Source organism: Sparus aurata, chromosome 9, assembly GCF_900880675.1.
Source record: "Sparus aurata chromosome 9, fSpaAur1.1, whole genome shotgun sequence".
In the NCBI taxonomy this organism is placed as follows: domain Eukaryota; kingdom Metazoa; phylum Chordata; class Actinopteri; order Spariformes; family Sparidae; genus Sparus; species Sparus aurata.
Window position 1 is genome coordinate 28,015,893 of NC_044195.1, and position 19,556 is coordinate 28,035,448.

At 42.5% G+C, this 19,556-nt stretch overlaps 3 protein-coding genes across 11 annotated transcripts in view; 2 read left to right on the forward strand and 1 right to left on the reverse strand.

The window, feature by feature from the left end:
* Positions 1-1,611, reverse strand: part of LOC115588663 (transmembrane protein 163-like) — a 63,526-nt gene extending 61,915 nt beyond the window's left edge. Inside the window, exon 1 of the mRNA XM_030429393.1 lies at positions 948-1,611. Within this exon, the coding sequence (XP_030285253.1) occupies positions 948-1,149 (202 nt within the window). The 5' untranslated portion in view covers positions 1,150-1,611. The remainder of the gene's footprint in view (positions 1-947) is intronic.
* Positions 1,612-4,414: 2,803 nt separating this feature from the next.
* Positions 4,415-10,043, forward strand: acmsd (aminocarboxymuconate semialdehyde decarboxylase). Its single transcript, XM_030429392.1, has 10 exons — positions 4,415-4,622; positions 6,304-6,348; positions 7,046-7,142; positions 7,235-7,284; positions 7,891-8,127; positions 8,303-8,396; positions 8,844-8,939; positions 9,091-9,263; positions 9,533-9,631; positions 9,838-10,043. Exons 1-10 carry the CDS (start codon positions 4,566-4,568, stop codon positions 9,898-9,900), a joined length of 1,011 nt encoding a protein of 336 aa, XP_030285252.1. The 5' UTR covers positions 4,415-4,565; the 3' UTR covers positions 9,901-10,043.
* Positions 10,044-10,796: 753 nt separating this feature from the next.
* ccnt2a (cyclin T2a) lies at positions 10,797-19,518 on the forward strand. 9 transcript variants are annotated; one of them, XM_030427782.1, is made up of 10 exons: positions 10,797-11,002; positions 11,716-11,797; positions 11,918-12,046; positions 12,348-12,408; positions 12,971-13,033; positions 13,874-13,919; positions 15,811-15,974; positions 16,059-16,129; positions 16,261-17,548; positions 17,706-19,518. In XM_030427782.1, exons 1-10 carry the CDS (start codon positions 10,845-10,847, stop codon positions 17,777-17,779), a joined length of 2,136 nt encoding a protein of 711 aa, XP_030283642.1. In that variant the 5' UTR covers positions 10,797-10,844; the 3' UTR covers positions 17,780-19,518. The 9 variants fall into 9 exon arrangements, 7 of the variants coding, with proteins under 7 accessions (XP_030283642.1, XP_030283641.1, XP_030283643.1 ...); XM_030427781.1 differs by lacking the exon at positions 17,706-19,518 and having other exon boundaries at positions 16,261-17,697; XM_030427783.1 differs by lacking the exons at positions 12,971-13,033; positions 17,706-19,518 and having other exon boundaries at positions 16,261-17,697.
* The last annotated feature ends 38 nt before the right edge of the window (positions 19,519-19,556 follow it).

Consider the following 19,556-nt stretch of genomic DNA (forward strand, 5'->3'; position numbering starts at 1 on the left):
TTAAAAGAAAAATGGTATCGAGTTGCATCATGGGAAATGGAGGATCCAGGGACCAAACGTCAGGATCTCGCAGACTCAACTACTTTGATTGACAAGATTCAGACCTTATAGAATTGCAACAATAAATTGCTGAATTACGCCTTTAAGGGTTCAAATCTGACAATCGGCCATTGTCTTTAAGTCTTTCATGGGACGACAACATCTCATCCTCCATCCTGACCTCTACTTTGTCTTTGAGAAGCCAAATCCTTCTCTCAGATACTGAATACATAAACCCACTTCAGATTTAATCAATTACTAAACACATGCTCCATCACATTAGTTTCCAACGAGCTACTTGAAGCTGCGCGGTTCAGTCAAAATGTCAATCACTCACTGAGAGCAGGAATAATCCAGCTGAATGCACATACAAGCAACAGGCTCCTGATTTATTGTACAACTGAAGGGCCCCTTTTGTTCTCCACGGTGGAATGTGTTGGTTTCTGTGGTTTCATGCATGTATGAGATCATGACTGGGATTATTTCTAGTGGAAACATCACACACAGGCGGACTCACAAGTGCTTAAGCAAATGCAAAGACACGCTTAAGGGTTCTGTTAGGCGCGCATGTGACTGGTATCAGAAGCTGTAAAGCAGACTGAGCGCTATCGAAAATTCCCACAGCCGAGCCTGTCCTCTGAAGGCAATCCAATATGAATGAATGAATGAATCTCACGGTGTTTTAAGCCTCGAATTCAACTTTGCCTTCACTCTGAATCCTGCTGATGTAGGACCATCATAAATTATTCAAATGAGGGCGGACTAAAAATACCTCGCAGGGTAAAAATACCCCCCTCCTGTCTCCCCAGGGGCCCCTCGACACGCACACATCCACGCTCACGCACATCCATAACTTTTTTTTTTTTTAAATAAGCAGCCCCGGACATGACAGAGACAGATGGAGTTACCTTCTCCCTCCACACTGTCTGTGATCTTCATCTCCTGGCCCGTGGTGAACGTCTCGGGCTGCCCGGGGGCTTTGGCCGGCTGGTGATGGTTGTTGGTGAAGCCATCCGGGGCGCACTGGCCGTTCCGCACCGTGGCCGGGCAGGGATCCACAATAGTCGGGTCCGGGACGGGGTAGGAATCCTGGGTCGCCGGGTCCGTCATTATAGTTGCAGTTGCTGGTTTGTTTCGCAGGCTCGAAGGCGGGAGAAGAAGAAAAAAAAAAGATGAAAGATGAAGATGGGGAAATAAAAAGATTCACGCCGGTTCGCTAAGTACAGCAGCCATGCAGCGCGCCCGATATGCCACCGGTGAAGACTTGCGCAAGGCTGAGGTGGTGCTGCTGGTGGTGCTGGTGGGGCTGAGAGGAGAGACGGAGAGATGGCGATAAGAGGAGATGAGAGATAAAGGATTTATCTCCCCAGCATCAGCAGCGAGCCAACTCCCTCTGCGTGAAACTCCCAGAAAACAGCGAGGAAACAGCCTCGGTGGAAACAGGCTGTCCGGCGGAGCCACTTAGAGACAGTTTAGGGTTAGAGATGCGGCGAAGCGATAAATTGCCGAGATCTGCTGTGGATCTGACAGGCGGTGCCAGCAAGTTTATTTTCCTCCTCCCCTTTCCTCCTTCCCTCCTCTCCTCCTCTCCTCCTTTCTCACAACTCAGCTCCCTGTTCCCTGCACAGGCCACTGCAAGAGGTAACCAGTGACCTCCATCCACAATCAATCAATTAATTAATTAATAAATCAATCACAGCGTTTTAAAGTTTGATGCATGAATGAAACACAACTTTAATGCATCTTAGAGAGCTGTTTGTTGTTGTTGTTGTTGTTGTTGTTGTTGTTGTTGTTTTTCCTGGAAGAAAAATATAAATGTGATATTGTTTCCTATTATCAATCTAATCTTTGTTATATGATGCTTAGATGAGCTTTATTAGTTTAGTTCACATTTTTATTGATTGTAATTTTGCTCCTAAATCCTAAAAATGTGTCATCAGTTCTCGAGACCAGTGGGAAACAAACGTGTCTACTACACCACAGCCTTGTTAGTGATTGTTCATGATGCATCTGTCCTGAAACTCAACATGTTCACCGCAACAATTAAACACCAGGTGGCGCCGAGACCACTTAAATGTGAGCAGGTGAGAACATGAGACATTCAGATCTATTGGTTACCAATACCACACTGTAAAAAATACCCCTCTACAATTAAATGTCACTTAAAGCAACAGTATGTCAGTTTTTTAAACACATTCTCAGGTTCATACTTTTATTTGGTACAACAGGTTTACATACTTTAATTTTCAAAAGTTATTTTTCGCTCATGGTGCACCGCTGCAGTGTCCCGTCACACACTGTGTCTTGATTGCTTTAGCTAAGGAGCGAGACATCTCGCCTCTCTTCAGTCTTTGATGAGGGCTGCACATGCGTATTACAGGATGTAGCCAATCAGAGGCAGAGTAGGGTGGGTCGTGCCTGAGCAAGTCTGCACAAACTTTGCAGAAATGCCAGTTTCTACATAATGTTGCTGTAAAGGGTAACTCCACCAATTCTACACATTAAGTGTGCTCAGGGCTGTAAACTAGCGGTCGCCACTCGCCAAATGCGACTAAAATATTTCCCTGGCGACTGAATTTTGGAGGGATACATGCCACGGGGCGGGTAAATGTTTGTCCCGATGGTCGTGCTCTTGCAATAAATTATGCATGATATAGCAAAACATTGTAGTAGCTGTAAAGTGATAAATTATGATGGTAGCAAACGTTAGTGCTAACCCGGCTATTTGTTTTGTGTCGCACTGAAGTAGCTCCCCCGACATCACCGCTGTAGAAAATAGTTCCCCTCAGAAGCAACGTAGCGTGCGCGTCACCGCTTTTATAAGTTTGGCGCAGTGACTGTGATTCGAGCGCAGCAATGATGACACCTCTAACTCATGAGCTGAGGGAAGTTGTACTTAAGTAAATCAAGTGGCTTAATATGAGAACAGTTGTCACGTCACAAAAAGTGTAAAACCATGGGTCTATCAAATTCAGTGTAAATGTTATTATGGTACAGTCGCCACTGACAAGTCTATTACAGAGCCTGATAGTTAATTAATGAGTGTTTCCTTTGTCAAAGTTTTGCACTGTTCAAGTTTTCAATTTGCAATGTTATGAAATTGAATTAATAATATTAAAATGTATTTCTAAATAATACTTTGGCCTCTTTTGTAAGCATGTATTGGTATATAATACTGTTATCTCCATGAAAAGTACTGAAACAGATGTATATGCAACAAAAAGAGTATATATTATTATTTGGCCAGTAAAAAATTTACTTGGCCGGTAGATTCTTTCATCTACCGGTCCCCTTGGCAGGTGAGCCAAAAAGTTAGTTTACAGCCCTGAGTGTGCTTACAGGTCTTGTCGGGCACTACTGCATATGTGGGGAACCAAGTCGTTTAAAGTATTTTGTGGCTGCATGTAATCTGATAAATTGCCTCAGTTAATGTCACTCAGAGATTATGTTGCATTGTGGGTAATGTAGGCACCAGGTTTCGAAAAGAAAGAAGAATGTGTTGCGTTAAAGAGGCGACACCTCTGCTTCTGCTGGAATGATTTGTTTTTAAATTGTCCACACTGTTATAGGTCAATTCTAGACCAGCAGACTGCTTTTCAGAACCTGACAACTACATTACCCAGGGTGCAATTTAGCAACTGAGTGACCTCACTGTAGGCAGTTTATCAGATTACATGCAGCCTCCTCTGGGATTTTTTTTACATATGCAGTAGTGCTCTCCATGTGTAAATTTTGATGGAGTTACCCTTTAAGTCAAAGTATGATAGTATAACTACTTTGTGATAATGCATTTCAAGCGAATCCAAGAGGGTCTTTAAATCATGTATTTATCTTTAAGTAGGAGAATTCTCTCAACCCATTAAGTAACACGAGATCCTTCAGTTTATCACAAATATTAGGACATCTGGAGATAAATGGTTTTCACTGGACAGGAACTAAAGCTGCCAGGCAAGTGTAGTGGAGTCAAAAGTCCAAAGTTGAATAAAACGGAAATACTCAAGCAAAGTACAAGTACCTTGAATTTGTTCTTGAGAAAATGTTCTCAGTCAATTTCCACCACTGAAGATATCAGACAGCTTTTCCGTCACTCTGTGATTTTCACCTGTGGTGAGTCTACGGCCTGATGGAGTAATGTGACTGTTGCAACATCCAAACATGCACTTATCATAAACTATAGAGCACAAAACGCTGACGCAGCATTATACAGGCATTTAAATTAGCGTCTGTGTGTGGTTCTGGTAAGGTGGAGTGTAAATAATCTAGTCTTAGGCTGTAATATCATGTCATGGGTCAGAATATCAACCATTAATGAGGATGAATGTCCTCCGCAGATTGATGATGACTTTCTGTTTGTTTTATAGATTAGGTAATAAATTACCAGGCTGTCCCGGCAGCAGCAGTCTGTCACCTGTCGGTCATTGGTTTCTTTCTGAGGGCGGAGAGTAAACCTGCTGAGATTTCCACTCAGTTGCTGCAAGAAACCTCCTGCAGCAGACCTCCACATTTCCCTGAGGGACTCCAGAAGGATGAAGGTTGATATTCACAATCATATTCTACCAAAGGAGTGGCCCGATCTGAAGCAGGTAGGCACTGAGAGACAAGCTCATCGACAGCCTGAGAGGTTGTTTTTTTCTTTTTATGTGTAAATCCACTTAGAAGGGTTGAGTGGGGTTTTAAAAACACATCGTTGTTGGTATCGGCACTGTAGCTCATTGTATTAAATGCCAGGGAGATAAAAATGTACAGACTTTTCCCCATTGGAGTGTCGGCAGGCAGCAGGGAGTTTAACAGCTCACTCCATAAATCTGTGTTCTCTATGGATGGTTAAACTTTAATCAATAAGTGGCTCTGGCCTTGGTCTTCCCTGTCCTATCTGCTCCTGCCCTCATGTCTGTGTCAGTGTGGAGGCCGGCTTTAGCTAATGATTTCCCACAGTTAGTGCTGGTCTGCTGCCCGCTGCCATCATCTGTCTTTCTTTCTTTCTTTCTTTCTTTCTTTCTCTTTTACTTTAGACATCTGGCTTTGAAAGTGTGCAAAGTGATATTTAGTGTTACACTGAAACGATCCTGTATTTCACCACTTTTGCAGCTTGTTTTCGATAAACACACTGAAGGTTTCTATACACATATTTGTGAGTGCCAAGTTTAGAATTTATTACGTTATTGCACTGTACCACTGGGGCCCTTTTGTTCTTATCTATATCCTATGACTGATGAGATTATAGAGGTTATTATATGTGACAAATAAAGCTTTTGTGCTTTGTCACACTTCCTGTTCAGTCTGCCTCTTCATGTGATTAATGATATATATATATATTTTTTTATCATATCCATCGGGAGACCACAAGGTTTCTGTAAAAACGTGTATTTCTGCTTTATCGAGCACAAGGAGAATTTGCAAAACAATCTAGGGAAGAGTGATACAAAATAAGTTTACCACTCGATCAACAGTGGTGGAGATGATGCTGCGGTCAAACACAAACAGCAGACGATAGAGAAAATGGAATATACGAAAAATGTGAGCAGACCAAGAGCAGAAAGAGCAGAAAGAGCAGAAAGAGCAAGGAAAGCCATCAGAAAAGCAAAGACCAAGATAAAGATGTACATATTTAGTTTTGCATGAACACGCTGATGGTTAAATCCTTCGTATTTAACCATGTTTCACAACTTAAGACTCTGACATCCAACTTTATTTCTATTTATCCGCTTTTGAGCCGTTACAACCCCCTAAAAGAGCATTGGGGTTAATGTCTTATGGTCTCCGCTGTTGCATATTAATGTGATTTAAAGCAGGCTGTCACTGAAAAAGCTACTTTAAGAAATACTTATGAGGGAAGGGCGGCAAATCCATCCTGCAGTTTGAAAAGCTGAAGCCTCTCTGTGGCATCAACTGAGTACACAGCACTGCAGATCTGCGGGGATATGAAATGGGGCTTTACTGGCTGTATTGCTCACGTAGATCATTTGCGGCTTCATCAGTATGCAAACGAGTCAACAGCCTCAGATGGCGTTCACTGAGAGTTTTTGCAGGGCGATGGAGAGGATAGTCCTCTAGCATGAAGATTGAACCCTCGCAGATGGGATAACACAATCAATAGAGGCTTTTCCACAGCCGGACGTGTGTGGGATACCAAACTACGTCTACATTTATGCAGAGATTTGACATTTAAATCAGATGCACCAGAATCTCATGTAATTGTGGTCTTCAGTATATGAAATCTTCGCCAGTTATTAAGCATAATCACCCTTTTTGCATGTGTTTCAGAGGTATGGATACGACGGCTTTGTCCAGCTCCACCATCACTGCAAGGTGAGTCACTGTTTTTTTTTTTTTCCTGGCATGCACATACAGACGGAGTATAGGTGCAGCAGGGGCACTTATGTAATTGTGCTGCATACTCTGCTGGGAACGCAGCAGGTTCTTCCCGGCTGCACCCCACCCCTGGTGGACCTGTCAGCCCGGTCCTCGCCGTGCGAGCAGCTGCAGAACTCAGCACGGTGCCTCTGCATCATCGGAGAGATTCACCTCAACGCTGCAGACCTCAGAGCAGCCCGGCCACTGTGCAGCAAATGCAACCTTAGGTGGCAGCCGTTGGCTGGGATTAAGAAAAATGCACATGAAGACAAACAGCTGATGCATCTGAACATCTGTTTAGGTCCTGTTGCCAATGTTAAAACAAGATCAACGAGGACTCTGAGTCAATTACAACCAATAAAAGGAGGAAAAAAAGGACTCTCCAGATGTTGTTTGTATATCTGCTTTCACACCAAGAAGCTTCGCAAAGACAGTTCATCGATCATGAAATAGGCTAAATGCCAGATGTAAATAAAAGGTAACATCCTGTACGCTTTCCATGACACAGTATCAATCAGCTGTCTGCTGCCATCATGTGGTTGTGTTTTAAAAGTGTTATAAAACACGAGCCTGAAAGTTGTAAATGTAATGAGGGAAATGAACAAGTAGAGTACATTTGTAAGGGCGCCCACACTCTGTGTTTTTGTGTCAGGGTGAAGCAGAGATGATGAAGGACGGGAAGCTGTTCCGCGTGATTCAGGAAAACTGCTGGGACGCAAACACTCGCATAAGGGACATGGATCAACATGGTAGATGCACACAAACACACAAAAGTGACCAAAAACAGCAGTGTATCATCTCTTTGATGACTGAAATGGGCGTTTGTGTTTATGACCATCAGGTGTCACAGTTCAAGCCCTTTCTACTGTCCCTGTGATGTTCAGTTACTGGGTGAGTGAACACGAAGTCTGAGCAGCCTGCATCAAAAACAGTGCGGCTATTATATTTTATTACTTTATCACTAAAGGTGCAATATGTAGTTTTGTGGAAGACATTTTAATCAGAAGAGAAAGATCTTCACTGACTGATTTTTTATGTCTAAACAAACTGTCTTCATTTTAATGACTGAATAAACTGAATAATAAAGGTGACAACACAGTTTCACATTGTTTTACTTTGTTTATATGTGGCGGACCCTGCCACCTTTCTAGCCTCAAACAGTGTTCTGGTGACCTTTTTCCCTCTGAGAACAGCTTGTTTATTCAGTTATGGAAAACATAAATATCTGTGAGTTTGTGTCATTACCTCATTAATGTTCTTAATAACACACATGATAAACTACTGTGAGCTGCACCTGTTCCTGTTGAGAAAAAGGAACAAATTACATTTTGAGGCTTTTTGTGCAACACCACACTTGTCTGCAACACATCTTGCCAGTTTTAGTTCCTCTGCAGTCGCAGAAGTATCAACACGATAAAGAATATATGAAGCAAATTTGATTACAGCCTCCACAGATTCAGTATATTTACCTAATTAAATCTTATTTTGGGTTTACAGGCCAAACCTCATGACACGCTGGATCTCTGTGTCCTTCTAAATGACAATTTGGCCGAGACAGTGCGCACCCACCCCAAGAGGTTTGTGGGCCTGGGCACTCTGCCCATGCAAGCCCCTGACTTGGCTGTACTGGAGATGAGGCGCTGTGTGAAGGAGCTGGGCTTCCCTGGGGTGCAGATTGGCTCACATATCAACAACTGGGACCTGAACGCCTCTGAACTCTACCCTTTCTACGCTGTGAGACCTTGAATATTGCAGTACATGCTTATTTGATAACACGAAGCTCTAGGAGTTAAAAATGTACCTGCGTATGTACAGATTGCATGCCCAGGTGTAAGACAGTCCTTTGTATTCCGAGGTCAAGTTCACCTTCATGGAGATATACTGATCTCGCTTTGTGTCTGCCACGCAGGCAGCCGAGGAGCTGGGCTGCTCCATATTTGTCCACCCGTGGGACATGCAGACAGATGGGAGGATGGCTAAGTATTGGCTGCCATGGCTGGTGGGTGAGGGAGATGAAATGGAGTAGGAATAGGAGATATTGAATATCCTCCCCTGGTCATGTCAATAAAACAGAAAAAAATACACTTTCTTTCTTGAAAATAAAGTCACTTTGTGGTTGAAATCGAATCATGTTTAATTAACGGAACAATTATAATATATTTTCTACGATGATTGATGAAGCCATCAAAACCAAATCATTGTTTTTCCCTGCGTGGTGAAACTCTCTAATTGCTGTTGACTTTCTAGCACTGTAGCTTTCACATCATATTTGATGCACTGTGGTTACAGCCGATAGTAACCAGGAAAGCTTCATTTAGCATTTTGATTCACTTTCCACCAACTAGTGTCTTAACAAATTTCATTGTCTCATACTAACAACACAATATTGATTTGAATTTATTTACCGCTGAAAAGACGCACTACATTTTGTTGTTTCTTTTCCTTCTCAGGCATGCCATCAGAGACAACCATGGCTATTTGCTCGATGATATTTGGAGGTGTCTTCGAGAGATTTCCTAAATTAAAAGTCTGCTTTGCACATGGAGGTAACGACCAGATGTTTCTATTGTAGCACATTAACTTCACAGCAGAATAATACAACCACTTACGTGTCAACTTCAAACTTTCTTCAAAGATGCCATGAGCCACTGTAGGGATGATGTTTAACCATTATTACTTTTGTTCATCTGGTTGCAGGCGGCTCATTTCCATTCACTGTTGGTAGAATTGAACACGGTCACAAAGTTCGGCCTGATCTGTGTGCTGTCGACAACAAGATCAGTCCACGGAAATACCTTGGTTCTTTCTTCACTGACTCCCTGGTTCACGATCCCGTCGCCCTGAAGCTGCTCATTGACGTCATCGGAAAAGTGAGCTTGTATTCTTTCAGTGAACGCACACACACACACAAAGGACGTTCAGAAGACACAGAGGAAGTATTGCATGGAAGAATGTGTGGAAAATTTCTGTAAAGATACTTTAACCTTGGATATAAAAAACTGTGTCGTCAAACAGTATCGAGCATTGTGATGCTGCAGAATGACAGTCCGTATTATTATTATTATTATTATTATTATTGTTGGGTGTGTATATCTGAACATGTTTGCTGCTAAAAGTTAACCTGCATGTATTCCTGCAGGATAAAGTGATGCTGGGAACAGATTATCCATTCCCGCTGGGTGAGCTGGAGCCCGGATCACTGATCGAGTCAATGGACGAATTTGATGCCAAACTAAAGGTCAAAATATTTTCCTCTCTATTTAGACAATTCTGGTAGCTCAGTTGTAATTTGACTCTATAACAAAGTCTTCTTAACAGTCAGGGTGTTACAATCCATCCCAAACATTTTGACAATATATGTCCTCAATTCTGTACTTTCAAACTCTTAGGGTACTGTATATCCGGTCCAGTGTTTTAATAAGGTGTGTGCTTTTTGTTTTGCAGGATAAATTACTTGCTGGAAACGCACTGGAATTTTTGGGCCTGAAACGAGAGAAATTTGAGTAACGTGAACATTTGCTACAGCCAGCGACTCAGTGCAATGTCTGCCTTCAAGTATTCCTATTTGGATGATCAATCATTCTGTATAAGCCTGTATAGTAGATAGAACCAATTGTTGTTTGATGCAATAAATTAGTGTTTCACTCTGACTGGCGAATTGCATTATTTGTTTCAACTCGAAATAACCTGGAGAAGAGTTATTGGAAATACACGAGAACAGCAAGTGATCAGTCTACCATTTCATTTCTTATTGTGATCGTTAATAAACATATAATTTTCCCTTCACCTCGGTTCGAAATCATGAAATTCTATAAGCTGTAAAAGAACAAGTTCATACGATGAAAGGGTTCCTACGTTCACGAGGCTGCCAGGAACTTTTACACCTCAGATCTTAATTATACACTAAAATGTGCCCTATTTCAAAGAATGCACAATGCAGTGATTCCTACGCTCATTAACTCAGCTCTTACAGATAAAGAACACAGATAAACACAGCTGAAACACTGCAAAAACTGAGCTTTGACACAAAACACCTTGTTGACTTTTGCCTGCTTTTTAAATATACCCAGGAAAAAACCTTTAAAACTTTATAATTTTCTTTTAAGTTATTATCATTCTGTTATATAACTTGTGTGGACTCTGACATAGCTAATCATTTGTAATTGTGGGTTAATCATCTGGAGGTTTAATGGACTCTTCATGTCCTTTGCTACAAATGGAACTGACCCAAACTAAACGCAGTGTTGTTTAAAATGTGAATAACTGAATAAAAGCTGCTGAAATACAATAATATCGCTTAAAACGAAACAGAATCACAGTAATTACAAAATGTGAATACTGTTAATGTGCACCATGGTCTCGCCACCATCGAAGAAGAAGAAGATGTGGTTTCCTGTGCGACACCGACGTCACGTCCGGTTTCTCGATGCCCAAGCGAACGTTGGAAAGCAATGGCGGCGTGCCGGGGATCTTCGTCGAAATGGTTTTTCACCCGGGACCAGCTCGAGAACACGCCGTCCCATCGATGTGGAGTAGAACCAGACCGGGAGCTCTCCTACCGGCAACAAGCGGCTAATCTGATCCAAGATATGGGTCAGAGACTCAACGTGTATCCTTTGTAAACAAACTTATCCCTCGACGGGACTGCAAGCAGACATGGCGCTAGCAGATCGAGCGGGCCCCTTTAGCTTTAGCTTATTTAAACTGACTGCTGAGGTTAGGGAGGCCGCTTTTGGACTTTTTCGTGTTGTACGTCAAGTTTTTCCGCTTTCCGAAATAATGTCTATCTATAAAAAATCTAAATGTGACATCTCAATATCGTGGTTTAATCTGTAGCCATGCGCTAATACAGCATGCTAACTAGCTAGCAGAGGATTGACGTAAAAGGCCATTTGGCGTGGTTGCAGCTGTTGCTAGCCCCCCTGTCCGCAGAAATATGTGTCTTTACCTCTCGGTTCGACAGGGTTCAGTTTATTAATTAACGTTATGCCTCATTGGAATACATACACTGATGCACAGAGTTGGTATTTGACAAACTGCTGCTAATTTAATCCAACACGAGTATCGTAAAATGATGGTGAAGCTAATGTGAGCCCCCTAATTAGCTAGCTTGCTTTAACTGTCACAGTGTCGTTGACTCACCTGTTCAGACGTCTTTACTTTGTTTTTAATGTGTGTTTTTATTACACTTGTTTTTGTACGTGGCCGGAATATCTCACGTCTTGCCTAGAAGTAAGGGCACGCAAGCTAACTGTCCCTGCTGCTGTAGGCAGCGTGGTTTACACCAAGTGAAACTAAAATCTACCTTGACTCGCTCTCCAGCTCCCAATTAACAATAAATACAGCCATTGTTTACATGCATAGATTTTATATGCACCACTCTTTCACCAAATTCCATAGGAATGTAAGTATTTTGTTTCATACACATGGCCTTGACCTGAAACACATGTATCACAATTTTGGCATATTGACACTGAAATGACACTGTTGGTATGTATTCAAATGTCTCGACACTTTCGCACAGATAATATCTCCAACCACCCTATTCCTGGCCGCTAAAGTGGAAGAACAACCCCGGAAACTCGAACATGTCATCAAGGTTGCACATGCTTGCCTGAACCCCCAAGAACCGCCTCTAGACACAAAAAGCAATGTAAGTTCAAGAAGCTTTGCGTATTATGTGGTTGATTTCACCCCCCCTGTCTGCATCTGACTTTCCAGTTTCTCAGTGGTCATGGTTTCCCTTTGTTTACCTGGCTGTGCCAAATTCCCTTGCCCTCTACAAAGGGCCTTATTTTAACTGCCCCGGCCTACTGTTACACCCAACAAGGCTTGCATTACCAGTAAAATGAGCCTCTTTGTTTGGAGTTTTTGGCCTTTTGAAACAGTTGTTAGGGGGATAGATTAATAGACTCATTACAATTGTGTTGTAATGACTGTCTATCAAACTTCAGGCATACCTCCAGCAAGCTCAAGAGCTGGTGATACTTGAATCCATAGTGCTGCAGACCCTGGGTAAGTAGTGGTGACTGGAATGGATGACTTGAGAGAGAGATAGTTTTATTTATCATAATAATTTTCTTTGGATTATCTTTATCACTAAGGGAGTAATGCTACTGATCACTGTTGAATTTATTCGTCACAGCCTGTTGAGTAAATTGTTTTATCAGCTGCTGTATGGGTATCTTGTCATTACAATATTCTTCGATAAATCATGTAAAGGTGACACGTCATTCCCTCATCGATAGTCATGAAACATGTTATTGATATGGCGTGAGGAAATATTATTTAATGTCACGGCACGACAACATTTTGCTTTATGGCTGCCTCATTTTGGGCTCACTTATCGATTACATTCTGTTATCCAAAGAGAAAGTGGTCAAAGCTGATTGGATTGCACTTCATTTGGAACGTACATATATGAATTGACCATCAAGCTCAGCTATTTGGATACAAACTAGATTCTTAATCGATAGCCTTAAAATTTAGCACCTGAACTGTTTGATTCATCAAGAAATGACCTGTCACCTCCCAACTGTGTCTGTGTTGAACTCACCTGTCATGTATTTTGTTCCAGGCTTTGAAATTACTATTGATCACCCACACACTGATGTGGTGAAATGTTCCCAGCTAGTGCGAGGTAGAGGCTTCCTTCTTTGCTCTTTGTGCCCTCTGCTCTTGTTTGTCCCACCTCAGATATGGGTGGGGAGGGGGGTCAAAACCTTGCTGATGTAATGGTTACGTGACCACACACACCTTGCTCTTTTGATGACCTTTCGAGTTCATTGTATGATACAACACATTAAGAACAACATTTACTGACACTTATTAGGCCAAGTCCAAGTCTGAAACGCAATTATTTTTCTTGTTATATCCTTCTATAAGTTAGAAACTGACACCCCTTAGATATCAGTGGTTCTGGGTGCCATTTGTTTTGTGTATCTTGTATGATAGCGGAACCAGAACACGATACCTGTATCTGTTATTTGGGGGCTAGGGAAGGTTTCTCTTTTTGAAATTACCAGAAAATTTAAGAGAATAAATAATGACGGTGTTTCTGACAAACAGACTTTATTTGGGCATGCAGCCCAGGTATATTAATGGCTGCTCACTTACATTTGGCAACACAATTTAGCTTTTTTTTTTTGGCAGAAGTCCAAGAGAGACCCAGTCTGCGATTGATTAACTAGTGGACAATCTGCCGTCGCTCCACTCCACCAATCCTGCCTACTGACATTCATTAAAGCTCTGCAAAGAAACACAATGTGGCAAATATGTATAAAAAAACACATTTAAATTTAATGTGCAGTGCAATTTAAATTAGGCACCAAGTGTCGTTTCAGTCTTGGCCCAGGCTTAATCAGTGCATTGAAAATCACATTCAGTTCCTGATCTAATGATAGTTAAATGCTTTGTCTTGCAGAAATGTAAATCATTTTTTTCTTCCCTGTTTTTCTCTTTTTCTGTTTCTCTCTTACAGCAAGCAAGGATCTGGCACAGACTTCCTATTTCATGGCTACCAACAGGTTGTTATCCTGCCCCTCCTTTGTTGCACTTTGACTGCACACCATAGCTTCCTGTAATGCAGGGTACCCTATCAGTGTCCAACGGGCCCTACTTGCGCTGGTGGTTGTTGGGATGCTTGCCTTCTCCCCTCAGCTTCCCTCCTTTGTTCAAAGGGAGCGGGACAGGGTGGCTTGTAGCGTTTCCGGCCCCAGTCGCAGTGCGGTGTATTGTACAAGGGACCACGTGTTGGCACAGATGGGTTGAATGCAAGATGTGAAGTGTAGTGGTGCGCTTGAAACCCACATGTTTGTTCGGTTGCGAAAAAGTGCATAAGTCTAAAAGAAAGACACTTTGGTAGCCTGAATAGCAGCTAAAGATTTCACAGATGTAAACATTTCTCGTAGAAGTGCTTCCGGTAAGTACCGCAAATACATTTTTACATTTATTTCTTTTTCATATCCATTTGTTAAAAATGCATTATCTCCTCAAATATTTTTCACAGTATGCAATATTTGCTCGCCTTTGCACATTTTCTCGCTCCTCTACAACATTCTTTCATACATGTAGTACACGTGATAGATGTGACAAGAATAATGACCCATTAAGGACCTCCAGAATATGTAATGCCTACTATTTCAGTGTCTCTTACATATTTGGTGATTAGATTTGATTCTAAAGTGAGGAAAACATGTCTTGTAGTTGGAAATCTGGGTCCTTAAAGGGTTTGTTTATAGTAGGCGGTGGTGGAAAGGATTTTTTAGAATGTAATTAACTTTTTCTACAGCTATATGTACTTCAAATCAGTTGACAATGTCTGGATGCTGACTGTTAGTAGTCTTACACTGAGCTGGCAGTAATTAAAGCTGCAGCAAGGGTTTCTAGAGAATAATTGTTGTGGAGTCTCATTCAAATAAAGGTGGCTTGCGTTGGTGGTCTTACCTGGCCCACCAACTGAAGACTCAGTATTTTATGACCTTGGAATGAGACTCGGCAACCAACTCTCTTCTCCAGAATTGCTTGTTACACTTTTAAAGATGGAAAGCCAATGACCGTTCTAAAAATAGCTCCATATGCTAACAAATGTATGTTTTTGATGTAGTCAAGAATAATCATTCCTAATATTTTAAATGATTAGGCTTGTTGGTTGTTTACCATCGCTGTTAGCGTTGTTCAAGGTCACTGTAATGTGATAGACCAGACTCCAGACATTGTACTTGTTTTAAAGTGCAGCGATAAAAAAAAGTTATGGCTAGTTCTTTTTATGTTTATGAAAAGGTGATTTTACCACTGGGTCATCATTCAGATTAGATTAGCTACGATTTTCGAAATAGTAAGGCTCTCAGTGTTGAGACAATGTTTACACTTCAAGAAACGCTAGATTTATCCCTTTTAACACAGTCTTTTAAAAAAAGAGAGGCAAGCACATAGAGGTTTGTAGGGGCAGCCCCCTGTCAGTTAGCTGTACAATGATGCAACTGTCACATGGGTGGCCCCATGGTTCAGTGTTTCACAATGGCAAGGCCACACGTGGCCCCCTCCCCACTTCCCTCATTTTTCTTATTATGTCCCAGCATTTAGACCAGCTGTTAAACATAAATAAGTGTCACTTACTTTCCATTACATCGCAGAAATCACGAAGTTAGTTCATGTGTATTTTGACCTGTTTTTGAAATGAGCCGTTATGATCACAGTTTGATGTTTCAACAGATAGCATTATCTTCTCCAACCAAAGCCTACAGTTGATTAAACCTGTATGCTCCCTCTTGTGTTTCTTTTCTTTCTCTTTTCTCCACATGTGGAACCAATTGTGACGAACACCTGGCCTGGCACATGCCTGTACCCTCACATTCATTCTTTCTTGCACACACTGCACACACTCATCACTTACGCATATCCTCACACACTATGCAGTCTACACCTCACTACCTTCTGCCTCCAGTACAAGCCGACAGTGATCGCCTGTGTTTGCATCCACCTGGCATGTAAGTGGTCCAACTGGGAAATCCCAGTTTCCACTGACGGAAAACACTGGTGGGAGTACGTGGACAACTCTGTCACTCTCGAGCTGCTTGATGGTGAGATTGAATAATGTATTTTCCTTTTTCCATGATGAGTTACATTGAATAAGTTATTTGATGTCAATTTTCTTGTATTTGTAGAATTGACCCATGAGTTTCTGCAAATTCTGGAGAAGACACCCAGCCGTTTAAAGAGGATACGCAACTGGCGGGTAGGATATGTTTCTGTTCTGTTTCATGCCTTTGAAAGACATATTTGCCACTTCCAGTGTTAAACCACTGTCTGCTTAACGCAAAGTAAAATCAAGCTCTAAACAGGGTTACAAATCTGTCTACTCTTTAGGCAACACAAGCTGCCAAGAAGCCCAAGTCTGAGAGCTCTCAGTTGTCAGACAACTCCTTTCCTGGGCCCTCCATGCTGTCAGATGGTGAGTCTTCGCTCCCAGGACTCTCCTCCAACCCAAGTTTTTCCAAAGGAGGCGGCTCCTTCACTGCATCCCTGTCTCTGGACAGCTTGGCTGGCACATACAATCCAGGTAGCCACAGTGAGTGGCCCCAGGGCAACCAGAGCATAGCAGGGTACTCCAGCTGTATAAAACAGGAACCCCTCAACATCCCCCTCCAAGAGCCCCCACTGTCTTTGCAAACCTCCACTTCCTCTTTGCTTCAGCATGCACCAGTATACAGGACTGAAAAAACAGTTGACTTCAGCCCTATCAAACAGGAACACAAAGGAGCTGGCGGGAATTCGGTGGGCAAGCATCAGCCGCCACCTCAGTCTGCCTACCTTCAAACCGCTCAGCCTCCTCCACCACAATCTACTTCAGCTCAGAAGCTGTCTCTGGACAAATACAGAGAGAAGCATGCAGAGCTGTCTGTATCTGGTCAGAAACGTAGTCATGAACAACACGGAGGGGTAATGGACTTTGATGTGAGGGGGGATATGTCGTCTTCCTCCTCTTCTACCTATGCACCATCCTTTACAAGCCAAGTAGACCATAGAAAACATTTACAGCCCCACCAATCAACCCATGGTAGTGCTGGAGGCACCACTGCCTCCCCAATGAAAATTAAAGTCCCCTCCTCAACTTCAGGGCAAGAAAGGCGCCATCATGGTGACAAACGGGACAAAGGCTCGCTCAAACTCCGCCTGGCTGTTCCTGGGCCTGGTGGAAGCTCCCAGCTGGATAAAAGTGGACAATCAAGCAAAGATGAGCTTAAAATGAAGATTAAAGTCTCCTCATCAGAGCGCCACAGCTCATCGGATGAAGGCATGGCAGCCAACAACAAAAGTAAACATTCCAGCCCTCTGGTGAGCAAGGACAAACAACATCGTGGAGCAGATCACAACCTCCATCGCCATCACAAGCACAGTCACCCTCATCCACACACACACAGTGGGAATGGGCGAGGAGGCCCTGAGGGCCCTGGAGGCCTACTACGTGGTCCTCCAGGACTGGTCAGCATGGAAGGGACTACACTTGCTCCTCCTGGATCCACCTCTTTGTCTTCATCCTCATCGCGCAAGAGAGTGCACGCCGAGGCCAGCCACAACCACCACCCTTCCTCCGCATTCTCCACTTCCTGCTCAAAAGTGAGCAAAATCTCCAAGGGTGGCACTGGTGCTGCAGGTACTACAGCTTTTTCTCTCCCCTTTCTCCTCCCTTGCTCCTCTCCTGTACTGCAGTGTGTCTCGTCTGGCTTGCAGATCTAAGGCTAACCTCCCCCTCCCCCCCTTCCTCCTCCTCCTTATTCTTGTTTCTCCTCCTCCCCTCCTGTCATACTCAGGTGGGCTGCGGACCTCTCAGCAGTACCCTCCTCCTAGTGAGTCGCCACATGAAGTGGGAGAGCAGAGACACTGAGTCCACCTCTCTGCAGCCATGGCCAGCACATGGAAATGGCAACAAACTACCCACAGACTCTGAAGACTATGCTCACCTCCCTGTTAAGTGCCCTAGGAAAATAACTCTTTATGTGATGATAAACCCTTTATTGAAAGGCAGAAAAAGTCTGCAAACAAAAGTATTGTTGGACATCTCAATTTCTGAGAGACAAGAATGATGAGAAAAATATGCTTCCTGACTGTCAGATTGCTGAGTTGTGTACTCAGTCCTGTCTTTCTGTTAGTGTGTTGAATTGCTGCTTGGTTCTCCTTCATCCTCAAATGAGTCTAAGAATGTGCAAAGGTGTGTGTGTGTGTGAGTGTGTGTGTGGTTTCATCATGGGGTTGGAGTCCTTTACCTACATTTCAGATCTCCATATGGGAAACAAAAGTATTAGTAAGTACTATAAAAAGGCATGGAAGGTGCGCTTTTCTTCATTTTCCTCCTATATTTTTTTTAAGAGTAATTTAATTGAATCACATTTATGCGGTTGTATGGAGGAAACCGATAGGCCAGCTGGAGATGAGTTCAAGCTATGTTTGCTGGCATTCCATTTAGTACTGCAAAAACATTTTTTTTTTAGTGTAAAGTTTCATCTCCTCAATTACTTTCTTGTCTTGATTTCTTTTTATACTTAAGTACTGTGCGTATGATTTGCATGTTTCAATCATCAAAGGGATTTCAAAGGAGAACACGTACTTGCTGTTTACAGAAAGTGGAGATAAATGTACATACGTTTTTGTATGTTTAAAGAGAAAAAAAAGCTATACCATGACTACTCAGGTTTGGAGCTGCTTGTAAGTATAACAAGATAACTATAATACCTATAAAATACTTTTATTTTGTTGGTTGGGCATCATCGGGTGAATGATTGCAGCATTCCAGCGGTGTGTGCTTCTTACAGCCTTCCTACAGAGGGCGCCGTACTGTGCTTTCCCCATCACAGGAAATATCAGTTGATGCCCGCAGCAACACCGGCACATCCAACACCTACTTATCACATCAGAGCGATGCAATTTGTACCAAAAATTATAATTTTTTTTGGACCTCTAAGTAGACCTTAAGCTGGATGCCAAAGGTTGTGCCTCAAAAAGAAAAAAAAAAAACTGACAGACAATAGTAGTGTGCTATTAAAGTTTACATAACCCTTTTTACTTTGAAGTGCATCAGACATAATATCATGACATGAAGCTGTAGCTCTTAGATGTCAGCCCATGAAGGGGGAACATGTATTACTGAATCAACCTTTAATCAGAAAAAAAAAAAATCTCCGGAATCGGTTTTCCATTCGAGCCAGATTTGTCAGAACATTGAGCAATTGGCCATATGCAACATGACCTGCTGGGTAACGCAAGTATCTGCAATGTGGACGTCCCTAATAGGTTTTGTCACTGATGTCCTCATCCAGTTGGTTGACTTTACATTTACAGCCATGTATCTGTCCGGGCACGTCTTTACATTAGTTCTCTACATTAAACTCAATATTGTTCTCAAATGTTGACATGAGTGTCCCCTCTGTTCTTGACTGGGTTACTCATTCATGTGCAAATGCACAACAAACCTGAGGCCGGGTTGTTTTTACCCCATTTTGGGCACACTGAACAAAAGCAGTTGTGGACGAATGAGCTGAACCCACTCTTTGCATCCTTTTCCCCCGTTTTCACTTCAGTATTACAAATAAACTACAAAGTTGGCGCTACCCTGACACAGTATAAAAACCTTGGTTGTTGCTGTCATTTTATTATGCATGTATCCA

Excerpts from the sequence above, each read along its gene's own strand:
- acmsd (XM_030429392.1), top strand. The coding sequence starts at position 4,566 with ATGAAGGTTGATATTCACAATCATATTCTACCAAAGGAGTGGCCCGAT. Across the intron at positions 7,143-7,234 it reads AAGGGACATGGATCAACATG|GTGTCACAGTTCAAGCCCTT; the intron begins GTAGATGCACAC and ends TATGACCATCAG. Across the intron at positions 9,632-9,837 it reads AATTTGATGCCAAACTAAAG|GATAAATTACTTGCTGGAAA; the intron begins GTCAAAATATTT and ends TTTGTTTTGCAG.
- ccnt2a (XM_030427781.1), top strand. The coding sequence starts at position 10,845 with ATGGCGGCGTGCCGGGGATCTTCGTCGAAATGGTTTTTCACCCGGGAC. Across the intron at positions 12,047-12,347 it reads CTCTAGACACAAAAAGCAAT|GCATACCTCCAGCAAGCTCA; the intron begins GTAAGTTCAAGA and ends ATCAAACTTCAG. Across the intron at positions 16,130-16,260 it reads AGAGGATACGCAACTGGCGG|GCAACACAAGCTGCCAAGAA; the intron begins GTAGGATATGTT and ends TCTACTCTTTAG.